General features: G+C 35.3%; 1 protein-coding gene across 2 annotated transcripts in view; it reads left to right on the top strand.

Annotated features, from left to right (window-relative positions):
- Positions 1–12,896, top strand: part of COPS2 (COP9 signalosome subunit 2) — a 55,862-nt gene extending 42,966 nt beyond the window's left edge. For both annotated transcript variants that reach the window (XM_007479931.3, XM_007479930.2), the window contains exons 10-13: positions 9,737–9,834; positions 10,898–10,980; positions 11,464–11,522; positions 12,142–12,896. In XM_007479931.3, the coding sequence (XP_007479993.1) occupies positions 9,737–9,834; positions 10,898–10,980; positions 11,464–11,522; positions 12,142–12,286 (385 nt within the window). In that variant the 3' untranslated portion in view covers positions 12,287–12,896. The remainder of the gene's footprint in view (positions 1–9,736; positions 9,835–10,897; positions 10,981–11,463; positions 11,523–12,141) is intronic.
- Positions 12,897–15,001: the final 2,105 nt, after the last annotated feature.

The following is a 15,001-nucleotide window of genomic DNA, read 5'->3' as shown; positions in this document are numbered from 1 at the left end:
TCAATACTAAATATTGGTTCCAAGACAGAAGAATGGTAAGGGCTAGGCCATGGGGGTTAAGGGAATTGCCCAGGGTCACACAGCTAGGAAGTGTCTGAGGCCAGATTCAAACCTAGGACCTCCCATCTCTAAGCCTGGCTCCATTGAACTACTCAGCTGCCCCAGGATGTTTTACTTCCGAGTAGTATACGAGTCTTTGCCCTCTCTTATTTCTTAATATTCAACCATGTTTTCCAATAGTTTTTTCATCATCTGCCTCTAGTTTGCTCCTGCATATTAAAATCACTTCAAAAACATTTTTTAAGCACTTACCTTGTGCTAGATGTGGGGAATCTAGATAAACAGAAAAATAAAATAATCTCTTTTCTCAAGTAACTTACATTCTAATGGGGAAGACAGGTGTAATACTTGTGTAAATAAATACAAATTATACAAAGTGATTAAAGACAAAGCAGTTTATACAAAAGTATACTAGCACTTGGGAAAATCAGAAATGGCTTCTTTTAGAGGATGGTGGTTGGGTGACATCTTTAAAGAACAAGAGGGATTCTGTGAAGTAGAAGAGCTGAAAACATATTCCAAGTATGGAGGATGACCAGTGCAAAGGAATTGAGATAAGAGATAATGGAAATGTTTGTTAAGAAGAGAAAAATGGCTAGTTTGGCTAAGACAGAATATACAGGCTGGGGCCATGTTTTGAAAGACTTTAAAGGATAGATATATGTTTTATGTATTATCTTAGAGGCAATAAGGAGCCACTAAAGTTGATTGAGTTATTATTAGAGGAGTGACATGCATAGGTCTGCACTTTTTAAAAAAAAGTTATTTTGGATGGCTTGAAATAGAGAAATATTCAAATCAAGAAGACAATTAAGGAGCTATTACAATAATCCAAAAAAATGATGAGGGCCTCAACTTGAGAGGGTTGACTATATGAGTAGAGAGAAGGGTTTAGATACAAGAGATGTTATGAAGATAGGAATGACAATATTCAGCAATTGATTGAATATATTGAATGAAAGAAAAGTTAGAGCTTCTCAGTTGCTTATGAATCTGGTAGATTAGAAGAATGGTGTTGCCAATCAGCATAGTAAGTATACTCCTAGTTTCAAATGCCTATTAGGCACTTGGTGAATGGTAGACTGAACAGGGAAGTTACTGATCCTGGTTAAATTGATCTGTGAATCATCAGCATAGAAATGATAAATAAAAACATGGGAGGTGATCATGTCACAGAAAGTCAACAAGCATTATTTAAATATTTATTATGTTTTAGGCCCTGTACTACAAAAGGGGAGAAAATGGTCCTAGCTCTCAAAGAATAGATATTCTGATGGTGGAGACACACATATGAATGAATGAATGAATGAATGAATGAATGAATGAATGAACGAATAAATTAATTAATTAAATGTGCATACAGAGTAGATGGAAGGTAATATGAAAGGAGAATCAGAAAGGACCTCCTGCACAAAGTAGGCTTTTATATAAGTTTGTTTGTTTTGAAATTTTTATTTAATTAGTCAATTTAGATCATTTTTCCTTGGTTACAAGAATCAAATTCTTTCCCTCCCCTCCCACCACCCTTTCCTGTAGCTGATGTGCAATTTCACCGGATTTTACATGTGTCTTTGATCAAAACCTATTTCCATGTTTGTTGGTGTTTGCACTAGGGTGATCATTTAGAGTCAACATCCCCAGTCATTTGATATAAGTTTTTAATGAAGTCAGGGAAACTAAAGGTGGTAAGGAAACAAAGTATTCCATCAATGGACACATCAAAACAGAGGCAGAAATAGAAAGTAGAGTATGATATTAAAGGAATTACAAGGAGGTCACTGATGCTGGATTATAGTATGTGGAGAAAAACAAAATGAAATTAAACTAGAAAAATAGAAATGGGCCTGTCATTGAGATCTTTACATTTTAAATAGTAGTTTATATTTGATACTGGAAGTAAGAGGGAGCCATTGGAGTTCACTGAGCAAAGGGGAGACAGGATCAAATCCTTTGGCAACTAAGTACAGAATGGACTGGCTTGGGGAAAGATTCGAAGCAGGGTTAGAACCATGGCAGTAGTGCTAGGGAGGGATGATAAGGGACTAAGCAAGGATTGTAGTTTTGTAAGTGAAAAAGAGAGAGTGTTTACAAGAGATTCTGTAAAGGTAAAAACAAGATTTGGCAACTGTTTGGATATTTAGAGTTGGTAGAGGGTCTTGGCCCCAGAGTCTTGGAGAACATCCACCGTTAATAGGAATATAAGGATGATGAGCAAGGAAAGGAGGTTGAAAAGAAGCATTTAGATGGATAGTGAGAGAATCTGGAGAATAGCACATCAAAAAGCCCTGAGGAGAGAGTTTGGTCAGCTTTATAGCAGATAGTGAGAAGGATGACAACTGAAAAAAGACTTCAACAGATTTTGCAAGAGCAGTTTCAATAGAGGGATGAATTTGAAAGCTAGATTCCAAAGGGTTGAGAGGAGAGGAAATGTAGGCATCAGATACAGATTTTGGCTAAGAAAGGAAGGAGAGATACAAGGTCCTTAATTGAGAAAGAGGGGGAGAGGAAAAGAGAGCTAAGGAAAGAAAAGATTTGGAATATCTTCTAGGAAGAGTGAGAAAGTTGTTGATGGAGTAATAGAAGTATTACCATATTGTAGAGAGGGCCTGGTTGAAGATGAATACAGTCATTCCTTGCTATATTACAGTTCACTTATCATGGCTTTACCGTATCACATATGTTATGTTTTGTTTTGTTTTGTTTTTTAAGCATATCTAATTCTGTATAATGAAGGTTTTTGCTATATCTTGGGTTTTTGGTTTTTGGTTTTTGGTTTTTTAAGAAACGACTAGTTTATTATATGAAAAATCCAACAGCAACTTCCCCCCTACCCATGGCCCAACCAAGAGAGCAACTAAGCCCAGGCCAGGTGCTTTGGCCTGCAGGACTGATTAACAGGACCCGGGGGCACAGGAGGGAGAACACATTTCTTTCCAAACCTTTGGCATGGGGACAAGTTTGGGGTCAGGAAGGGGAATCTCAGTGGACCGAACACTGACTGAAGGACCAAGGCCTGTAGCCCTAGCACCTTGAGTTCAATCCCCCCACCCCCATCTTCGGGCTAGGGTTCAGATGTGCATTCACCATGAGGAGGAATGAGGCCTGTGGATACACAGCCAGGCTGGGGCAAGAACAAAGTTGGTAGAGGGAACCTAGCAGGGGCTCACTTGATCTTGGAGTCTGCCCACAGAGGGAGAAGAGGGGGAAGGAACAGATACTGGGGTAGAACCTGGGAGAAGCAGGGCTAGGCCAGAATGTGGTTGGGCAGGAGTGTTGGGGACAGAGAAGCCAGAGGGGGCAGGGCCTGATGCACAGGGGAACCACACCTGACGAAGAGGAGAGAGCAGGGCTGTGTGAGCAGAAGCCAATGAATTCTTGAAAACACATACATACAGGGCACTTCTGGGGATGCTGGGCAGGGCCTAGAAGTGGAACCCAGGGACAGAGGGGCCATTCCCTATCATGCCCAGCTAGCCAGGAGATGAAGAGGCTTGGCCACCCCGACTGCCCCTTTCATGCTGGCCAGCCAGCTGGCTTTGAGTCTTTGGCCTCAGGCCACCCCTTTTGTCCCCCTCAGGAAAGCCAAGCTGACCTAAGACAGAGATAATTGTTCCTGAGTTGAGGTTGAACTAACTCCTAACCAACAGCTGAGGATCCATGGGTGCTCCTCACCAGTGCTGTGTTCTGTATTCTGGACACAATGATAGAACAAATTCACAAGAGATTTGAGAGTAGAAGACAGGGTAAAATTGAACTGGTTAAAGAAAGGGAATGGATTGGAGAGGGATGAAAGTAAAGTCAGAACACTAAAGACTTGAGAAAGTTCTAGGGGGAAAAGGAAGAATTAGAGGTATTATTGAGGATAAAGAACAGTTTTGGAAGGGGTGAGGTATAGGGAGAGATTGAAGAAGAAGAAGAAGAACATGTGGGCAATAATGGCATCCAGGATGAGACCATTCCTATGTATTGCTGAATGAAGGAGTAGGTCATGGGATTTAAGAACATTGAGAAATTGAAACATTCAGGAGTTTTAAGAGAGCTTGGTATGAATGTTGAAGACAGCTTGTATGAAGACAGGAATTGGGAAGGAAAGTAAGATCATAAGCCAGGTGGTGAATTCTTTGGAAAAAGAGGAAGGGGGTGGGGCAGCTTGATACACAGCAGCTATCATGATGTGTATTGGGTAGAAAATTTTAATTTAGTGAATTTTCAATAAGGAGATAGTAGTAAATGAGGGTGTGGCAGTGGTGAGCAAGGACTATTCTTACTACTTTTCTAAGACAACATATATAAGGGCAATCTGGCCAATGTGAGTTGAAGACTACAGTAAATGAAAGAACTGCAGAGTGTCCAGTAATGCCATGTTAACAGAGAGGGTCCAAGTCTCAGTGAATGTTCTAGTAAATGGAATGAGGAAAGAGGTCCAGAATGGAAAGAAATGTTATTCATTATAGAATTGGAATTCAAGAATAAAGACAGAATAAATAGAAGATAGTTGAATGCATGGTGGTTAGAGAGAACAGTCAGAGTTGTGGTGAGATTTGGAATGACTTTATAGAGAAGCTGGTGCTCGAGTTAGATCCTGAAGTGAATGGTTCTATGAAGCATGAATGGAAAGGGAATGTATTAAAATATCAACATGTATGTATTAACTTGTTGAGAGGATTTTGTCTCATTCTTCATAGAATTTCACTATTTTCAACCACTGTTTAATGAAGAAATTAGCTCTATTCATAGCATTCTTTCCACTTGTTCCTACCATGAATTCTAAAAGATAAGATAGCCAACTGTACTATGAAGTAAGATTCCTTTTTTGCCTTTTGGCACTTCTGGGGATGCTGGGCAGGGCCTAGAAGTGGAACCCAGGGACAGAGGGGCCATTCCCTATCATGCCCAGCTAGCCAGGAGATGAAGAGGCTTGGCCACCCCGACTGCCCCTTTCATGCTGGCCAGCCAGCTGGCTTTGAGTCTTTGGCCTCAGGCCACCCCTTTTGTCCCCCTCAGGAAAGCCAAGCTGACCTAAGACAGAGATAATTGTTCCTGAGTTGAGGTTGAACTAACTCCTAACCAACAGCTGAGGATCCATGGGTGCTCCTCACCAGTGCTGTGTTCTGTATTCTGGACACAATGATAGAACAAATTCACAAGAGATTTGAGAGTAGAAGACAGGGTAAAATTGAACTGGTTAAAGAAAGGGAATGGATTGGAGAGGGATGAAAGTAAAGTCAGAACACTAAAGACTTGAGAAAGTTCTAGGGGGAAAAGGAAGAATTAGAGGTATTATTGAGGATAAAGAACAGTTTTGGAAGGGGTGAGGTATAGGGAGAGATTGAAGAAGAAGAAGAAGAACATGTGGGCAATAATGGCATCCAAGATGAGACCATTCCTATGTATTGCTGAATGAAGGAGTAGGTCATGGGATTTAAGAACATTGAGAAATTGAAACATTCAGGAGTTTTAAGAGAGCTTGGTATGAATGTTGAAGACAGCTTGTATGAAGACAGGAATTGGGAAGGAAAGTAAGATCATAAGCCAGGTGGTGAATTCTTTGGAAAAAGAGGAAGGGGGTGGGGCAGCTTGATACACAGCAGCTATCATGATGTGTATTGGGTAGAAAATTTTAATTTAGTGAATTTTCAATAAGGAGATAGTAGTAAATGAGGGTGTGGCAGTGGTGAGCAAGGACTATTCTTACTACTTTTCTAAGACAACATATATAAGGGCAATCTGGCCAATGTGAGTTGAAGACTACAGTAAATGAAAGAACTGCAGAGTGTCCAGTAATGCCATGTTAACAGAGAGGGTCCAAGTCTCAGTGAATGTTCTAGTAAATGGAATGAGGAAAGAGGTCCAGAATGGAAAGAAATGTTATTCATTATAGAATTGGAATTCAAGAATAAAGACAGAATAAATAGAAGATAGTTGAATGCATGGTGGTTAGAGAGAACAGTCAGAGTTGTGGTGAGATTTGGAATGACTTTATAGAGAAGCTGGTGCTCGAGTTAGATCCTGAAGTGAATGGTTCTATGAAGCATGAATGGAAAGGGAATGTATTAAAATATCAACATGTATGTATTAACTTGTTGAGAGGATTTTGTCTCATTCTTCATAGAATTTCACTATTTTCAACCACTGTTTAATGAAGAAATTAGCTCTATTCATAGCATTCTTTCCACTTGTTCCTACCATGAATTCTAAAAGATAAGATAGCCAACTGTACTATGAAGTAAGATTCCTTTTTTGCCTTTTGATATATAATGAAGCCATTTCTACCAATTCTTTTACTTATTTCTTTAAAGATAAGCTGGGAACCATCCTTGCATTTAGCTGTAAATTCCTTATGTCTCTGGATTTTATTTATTGAAAGATTGATTCCCTTCTTCTAATAGTTTGACTGGACACTGGGCAAAAAAATTCATATTTGAGTATCAGCAGTTAAATTAATATTCACATATGGTTTAAAACTGTGAGATTGTAGAAAGAGCACTGGCTCTATCAGGACCTAGGTTCAAATTTTGCTTCTGATAATATTTGTGGGACTTTGGACAAGGCATTTAACTTCCTTAGCTCTCATTTTTCTCATCTGTAAAATGAAGGGGTTGGACTAAATCATCTCTGAGATTTCTTCCAGCTCTTTAAATCCACAATCTTATGATCTTTATATACTTTGTTTTCCCTGTAACATTCAGTTGGCTATAATTTTTCATAAAAATATTAAGCTGCTGAATTTAGAACTTCAATTAAATTTCATAGAAAGGGATATTTTTGTAGAGAAGTGATAGGAACCGTCTAATTTAAGAATGGGAAGAGACCTTAAAATTCAACTATCCCAATTCCATCATTTTATTCTTTAATTCTCCTAAAGTCTAGGATGTATGTAGACTGAATTCAAAGCTTGCATTCCATTATTCACAAAAGAAAGGAAGTATCAGAATTCTGTTTTATGTAGAGACCTCGGTGATCATCCATTACAGCTGCCTCAATCCTACCTGTAGGGAAACCGAATCTCAGAGAGGTGAAGTTACCTCCCCATAATAACAGTAAGCATTGGAGCTGAGATTTGAACCCAGTCTCCCAGTTTCAAAGTCCATTTTTTTTGTGGGACCACATTGCAGTATTGAGACTCCAAGGGATTATTAAGTGACATGCCCATGGTCACTTAAGTGCCTGAGAGAAGCTCTGAGTCCATGACTCTTTTGACTTCCAAGCTTTAATTTTCTTTCCACTACATGATTCTTTCTATACTCATCACTGAATTTGTGGCATCTAGTGACATATTTATGAAATGGTATATTAATAATTATAGTTTCTCCAGGAGATAATTGATCAAAGAATATAGACAAGTAGTTCTCAGTATAAAAACTGCAAAGTATTCACAAGCACATGAAAAAGTGCTCCAAATCACTAGCAAGAGAAATGTATATCAAAAGAATCCTGAGGTTTCACCTCATACCTTGCAAATTGGCAAAAATGACAAAAAAAAATGCCAGTTAGTGTTGGAAGCATTGTGGTAAGATAGGCACATTAATACATTTTTGGTGAAGCTGTGAAATGTTATAACCACTTTGGACAACAATTTGGAATTAAGCACATAAAATGACTAAAATGTCTATGCCTTTTGATCCAGGAGTTCCATTACTGAGTTTTTACCCCCAAAGGAAACCATCAATAAGGAAAAAAGTCCTCATTTTACTCCAAAATATTTATATCAGTACTTCTTGTGATAGCTTTGAATTGAAAACAAAGTATATGCCCATCTGTTGGGGAATGGTTAGGTGAAGTGGGATACATACATGTAAAAGAATATTATGTTGTGTAACAAATACAAAGAATCATGGAAAGATCTATATGAACTGATAAAGAGTGAATTAAACAGTCAAGGAAATATTCAGTGACTACCAACAATATTAAAAAAAGTATGAGTACAAATGAATATCATGTAACCTAAGCAATTAGAAGCTTGGGGTTTGGAAACTGTCAGTTATAACATAATAGCTTAACTAGTGCAGTATTCTTTTGACCCTACCATATTGCCTATCATATGTGAGAGGATTACCCTCTCTGTGTTTAGTCTAAATTTCTTGAGAAAAATTTAGTGAGAACCTTTCCTGTTTTAATCTGAATCCTGCTTTGACTAAATAAATAATGATAGACTTTGATCACATCTTTAAATGTTTTAAGTAAAAGCTTCTTTTTGTCATTCTAATATTTGGTTGTAATGAAACTTCAGAGCTACCAAATTTCTTTAATAGTCATCACTTTTCTTACTGATTTTAATAGTCATCACTTTAATAACCATCAAATTTGTTATAACAACCAATTTAAAAGTCCCTATGATTTTGCAGAAGATTTAAAAAATCAATAAGATAACATTTCCTCATTAAAATATATATTTGTGCTTATTTCTCCCTAATTAAACTGTCCCATAAAAATAATTTCAAATTATGCATTTTGGATAGGTAACAAAGTAATGATTCCTAATTTTATCTTCCTAGTCAGTTGGCAGCAGACTACAGGGAAAAAATTCCTGTTGAAGCACTTGAATCTCCTTTCCCTAAAATGAAGTTACATTGCGATCCAACAGATGGAAGTACAGCAGAGGTCGTGCAGAATGGCTGATGAATATGACATATGTATAAAGCAGACAGTGGTGCCATATCCAGAAGGTTGGCTTCTTCCTTCTCAGCACCTTTAGCAAGATTCACGCAGTGCCTGACAGAACTGATATCAACAGTAGAACACCGTACGCTTCAATAAATTGTGACCGTAAATAGGCCTTTGGCTATCTGCAGTAAGGGACTCCATCACTGCTCTCTGCTTTGTACGTGTGTCCCATTTGGCAGCAATTTTTTGTGATTGCTACAATAATGTTCCATCTTTCAGATCTCAATGGAACTTCATGTTTAGGAGCAGGAGAATCAGATGTTTTATTTGAAAGTTTTTGGTAGCTGCTTATGGTTTTCTAAAAGATTAAAATTAAGAGAGTATACTTTTTGAGTAACTTTCAGAGAGGGTGTATAATTTTTTAAGGAGATCATAACTCCTATATTATAATAAATATATGTGAATCCTGAATAGCTTCAGTGGTGACTATTAATGGATAAAAGTAAAATTGTAATTAGAAACATCAAATTTAAGAATTGTGTTAAATATTAAGTCACAGCTCTTTTAATTGTAGGTAAATTGAAATCTTCAAAGGTCATTTTAATAGCTTGCAGCTAACAAAAGGAAAGAACATTTATTTTCCTTCCTATAAGTAGAATAAAAATAGTAAAGTGAAAATTTATTTTACTTAGGGAAGCCTCAGAAAGAAGGGAGATGAATGGAGAATCTGTTGAGTCCATAGAATATACAATCTTTACACATTGTATAGTCTAACACCCTCATTAGGAAATAAAGTGAGGCCCAGATATATTAAGTCATTTGCCTACCATTATACAACTATTTGTCTGGAAAGCAGGAGCTTAAACTCGGCCCTCCAGGTTTAGTGTTAGTTTTGTTCCCCTTTTATATTGATTATCATTTTCCCCTTTTGTATAAGTTAGATAATCCAGTAACATGTTGGTATTAGGATGACTTAATTGACAAGAAAATTCTTTGGATTTTCTGTTTTTGTATATAGTTTATTTACATTTGACTAGGTTAGAATTCAGCCTTTTTTCCCCTTTTCTTTTAGTGCCTATCAGAATAACGACATCACTGAATTTGAGAAGATTCTGAAAACAAATCACAGCAACATCATGGACGATCCCTTCATAAGGGAGCACATTGAAGGTATTTTCTCCCTGAAAATTGATTAATTGGACCTACATTTCTGTGGTAGTCTAGAATCATTATTGTGAAATCTTTAGGACATAGTATAGTATCATAGTATGATACTATACTATGTTTCTTGAAAAGATATATAGCATTTTTATTATTGATGACCACATGAAATAGTGCATGACATTCTTTAATATTTCAACACTTTTTTAAGTAGTTAGCTGTTTTATCAGCCTAAGGATAATTACCTTCATCTGATTGTTGCTATCTTATTTCCTTTAAGTTATCCTTAGTATTACTCTTTATATTTTGATGCTTGTATTTCTTATTTACTGTTGCATTAAAGTTAATTTTTAGAATGTACTTTTTAAAAGGAACTAAAACAATAGAAATTAGCTTATGGTATGCTTAGATAAATATGATGTAATTTATAAGACAAATCACATTTCTGTTTTTTTTTTTTACAGTGTCCCACATAGTTGTGGGACTTCTTGCTAGTACATAGATATAGGGCTTTTTGCCTTTATGGCTATGACTTTAGGCTTTTGCCTCTCAACAGGAGAAGTTTATGTAGCAGGCTTCTGAGAATGGTACTCAACTGCACATAGGAAGCACTCTGCTTTTCCTGTTTTTCCTTTCCAACTTCATTAAAAGAACGTTTATCAGGTTCTTATTTTGGACTCAGAATTGTATTAGATGTGGATGATATAAAAACAATAAAAAACAATCTCTTTCCCCAAGGAATTTACATTATATTTGATACAAATTATGAGTATGAATGGACAATTGATAGAGAGGAACCTATGAAAATTTGAAGGGAGGTGATTAGGTGAACACAAGCAACATGCATAAGCAGGAAATCCTCAAGGAATATAATCTTCCACATATAAGAAATATATGTCTTTTGGACCAAAATATTTTTATTGAAACTTTAATATATGCTTTTAGTTTTCAGACTAAAGCTATTTTTTTAGAAGATTGATGAAAAAGTAGAAAGATAATTTATACCATGTCCTTTTCTTATTGTATGTTATGCTGATTTTGTTTGTTTTTTAACTTTTGCCTTTTCTTTCAGAGCTTTTGCGAAACATCAGAACACAAGTGCTTATAAAATTAATTAAGCCTTACACAAGAATACATATTCCTTTTATTTCAAAGGTACTTGCACTAATAGGATCTATCACTTCTTAATAGTTTGTAATTTTAAATATAGTATGCATACTTTCAGTTTGAGAGACTTACTTATATTCATTAATATAGTTCTAATACTTTTAAAATTCATACCTAATTTAATTGTTCTTTGAAATGGTACAGAAATGTTTCCTGGGCATAAACTTATTAATGTATAAAACATTTAAGTTAATATGCTAGAAAAATTGGGTTTCTTGATAAATGTATTATTGATAAAGTAATAACTTCAAATACAGTAAACTGTTAGGAAAAAGTAAAATATATATGGTTTTACAAAATTAAATATTTTTTGTCAGATTGCTGTTAAATGTTTTAGAGATTACATTGAAAAAACTTATTTAGGCATTTCTCTATAGAATGATTTCTGTTAAGTTCTAGTAAATGAATTAAAATAATATCAATTTTCCTAAAATCTAAAAGCAGTGAAATTAATTACAGTGTCTGTCTTAGGAATTAAACATAGATGTAGCTGATGTGGAGAGCTTGCTGGTACAATGCATATTGGATAAGTAAGTACTTTTTCATTAATATACTTTTTATTGCAAAATGTAAAATTTTTATTGACAAAGATAAGTTGTGAATTCTTTTTCTTAAAGGAATTGCTAAAAGGATATCACTTCCTATGATAAAAAATTTGGGGGGGTATATGTATTTGTGTTGAACTCTGAAAAAAATTTTAAATTTTATTTAGGAAAGATTTCTTATTAATGCATAACGCCTACTACAACTTAAAAACAATTATTTGAGTCTTCTTCAAACTGTTAAGCATAAGACACATGTGGATCACCATATGGAGATTAGATAATAGGACTCCCACCACCAACTACATTATTTTTGTGCATTACATGGTATTTGATCTAACTAGATCTAAGCATGTTGATTATCATGTCTCTCATACTACTTTTTTATTTTCTTATACTTGGAATAAGTTGAAGAAGTGTACCTATATTCTGATTTCTAGCTAAATTTTTTTTATAAGACAGCATAGGAATCCAACATTATTTAATAATTGTCCATTTATACAGACAGCAGTTTTTTCTTTTGGGTTCTTTGATAATTTTTTTCTGAAACAACATTCTAGACTATGCATAGTGTCTTGTAGACAAATTATCTCTTATTTATTTCTAGCACTATTCATGGCCGAATTGATCAAGTCAACCAGCTCCTTGAACTGGATCATCAGAAGAGGGGTGGTGCCCGATATACTGCACTAGATAAATGGACCAACCAGCTAAATTCTCTCAACCAGGCTGTAGTCAGTAAACTGGCTTAACAGAGAACAAGCTTTTACAAGACGTACTTAAGGCAACAGTGCAGTGATGTAAACCTTAAAAGAACTGGGAATGGCAAAACTACTGTCGGTTGATGTGCCCTGAAAATTATTGGAGTTATGGCAGAAGTGCTTTTTTGATCAGCTGGTTTGTGTTTTGCTGCTGCATTTATCCCAAGAAAAACAGCTTTAATCTCCAGAAGAAAACCAAAATGCCATGGGATTTATGCTGTATTGACATCTTGCCCTAAACATACAACATCATAGTAATTTGTCATGGGCAACTAATGACCAGAGAGAAGATTTTTGTCATGATTTTAAATACACTGACACGTTACTGTTGGTTAAATTTAAACATGTTTTACCTGCAGAAATTCTCTCACAGAAATAACCTGCAATAACTTGAAATGCATACCCTTTTGAACACTTCCTTTTCTCATGTATAAATTAAAATGTTTGCTGCATTTTGCAAAATGTCAATTCTCCAAAAATGTGTCCGTATATTTCTGTACCTGCAGTGTAGTAAAGGTTTAGAAGAAACCCCATAATGATAGTGGCATACTGTCACTTAGGTTTCAAGCAGCAAAATAAACAGTGCAGCTCAGAAATTGTACAGTTTGGTTCTTGATGTGTTTTTTATTATATTTGAGTTTTGTTTGTTTTTGTATCTTAGAGATTTCAAATTATTTTATCTCCAATTAATGATAAGCTATTTGGGGATAAATGAATTGATTTCCTACACTTTTGAGATTTGGCTTTTTTGTTTTGTTTTATTTGTTTAGTTTTGTTTTTTTCTTTTGAAGTAGTCTATTAACAATATAAAGAGAAATAAAAACTAAGTATCTAATAGTCACAAGTTGGGTACTACGTACTACCAACTTGGTAGAATAAAATTTGGAAAAGAAAATTACCAAAAATAATGGGCAGGATGTTTCTTATTGTCTCTTGAATTTCAGAAATTGCTAAAAGGCTTTAAATTCTATAGTGTGAAACCTATACATTTCAGTGGGATAGAATACAAGCTATAATTGTAAAAATTTATTTAAAAAAGAATCTCAAATATACCAGAACTTTATAATTGTCACTATGAGAAATTAGATGCTTTTTTTTAATGATGCTGCAGTTGCTTAGAATATTTTTGGTATCCCTCTCTTAAAATTGATTTCAGAACTAATTGAGCCACAAATTAAAATCAGTCTTGAATACTTTAGAATCTCACCTCTTTTACCCCTTGACTGTATGTTGATCCCCTGCTGAATTCACCAGACATTGTTCTCAGTGGCTTTGGAGTATTGCTAGAAATTAAATCCACCCTCACAGGTCAAAGATTTTCCACTTTTGAGGTCTTCAAAGAATGTGTGACAGGCCATGAAGGCAATTTCCAAAGGGGATCCCCAAATATGTGAAGCAATGGCAGCATTGTTGACATGAGCATATTGTCTCCTAAGGTGGCCAGTTTAAAGGGGAGTGCTCATTTGGATAGCCACGGTCTGGCATGTGTGTTAAAAGAAAAATCATAGTACTTGACACTGAACAGTCAGAACCAAGAAGAAATGTTAATACTGTTAATTTATTTTTTCTTTGAATATCATCTCTTTCTGACACAAAGTATAAGTGAGTGGCAGGAAAACTCTTTACAACTTTCAGAGTGAAAACAGCGTTGTTGGTGAATAATCTGATTTTATAAGCAGCGGTACCAGCATGGACTTAAACCAAGGCATGCTTATTCAGTTTTGTCAGCATTTTATGGAGATTTGTGGTATATATTTATACTCTAGCTTGATCATCTCTAGATTTAGGAAGGCAATAACTAATGTCTATCAAGTTAAAGCAGTGTGAATGAACAGTTGGAAGTTGGAAACTGTAGACCATTGGAAAAAAAAAACCAAAAATGAAAGTCATGTCTATGGTAGGGAATAAAAGAGTTGAAGATAATTTTATCATATTATGTGTATTTTCTCCTCTTTTACACAGCATAATCTTCCTTTATAGAAAAATGTGTTATTTATTACAGGAGTGTTTTTTTTTTAATATATATAAAGAGAAATGTATTTATCACTAGTATTTGGAAGACTCTTCGCTGCCCGAATCTGAATATATGACAAATGAAAGGTAAACAGGTGAAGGAACCTGCCCACAATTAAGATAACTGTGGTAAACTAAAATTGCCCTGCACTAGTTGATAGAATTAGATTTTAGAGTGATTTGTCTCAGGATCTCAGTGTTACTATCTCCCAGTTTTCCTGTTCCAGCTCTGTTTTGTTCAATAGAACACCTTTTTGTGTAAGGGAGAAAACCATCTACAGGCTTTTTAAGTTAAAGGAGGGAACTATATTTTTACATCCCATATAATTCTCAAAGAACATCCCTATATAACTTTCATTCCATTCATGCCTTTGGTTGGAGAATTATTTTAAATGTGTCTCTTCATCAAAATCTAATTTACATATAGTTGCTTCAATATTAGTAAGCCTAACAATGTTTATAAGGTCTGCTTTTCTAAATTTAGTCATTAGACTATCTAAGTCCTAGAATATGCACTCAATTTCTGTTGACCAGCATTTGGAACAGTATTTAATTTTTTTTGTTTTTTTTTCTCACTTAACTTTTGAAGCTCTCTGTTTTGTTTTGTTTTTCCAGTCTTGTAAGATTGAAATATGGATTAGAGATTGAATTTAAGTTATATTTTGGCAATCAAGTGTACTAAATTGGAAGACT

The sequence above is a fragment of the Monodelphis domestica genome, chromosome 1, assembly GCF_027887165.1.
Source record: "Monodelphis domestica isolate mMonDom1 chromosome 1, mMonDom1.pri, whole genome shotgun sequence".
NCBI lineage: Eukaryota > Metazoa > Chordata > Mammalia > Didelphimorphia > Didelphidae > Monodelphis > Monodelphis domestica.
The sequence above is the reverse complement of the archived record's forward strand: the minus strand, read 5'-3'. Positions and strand labels throughout refer to the sequence as shown.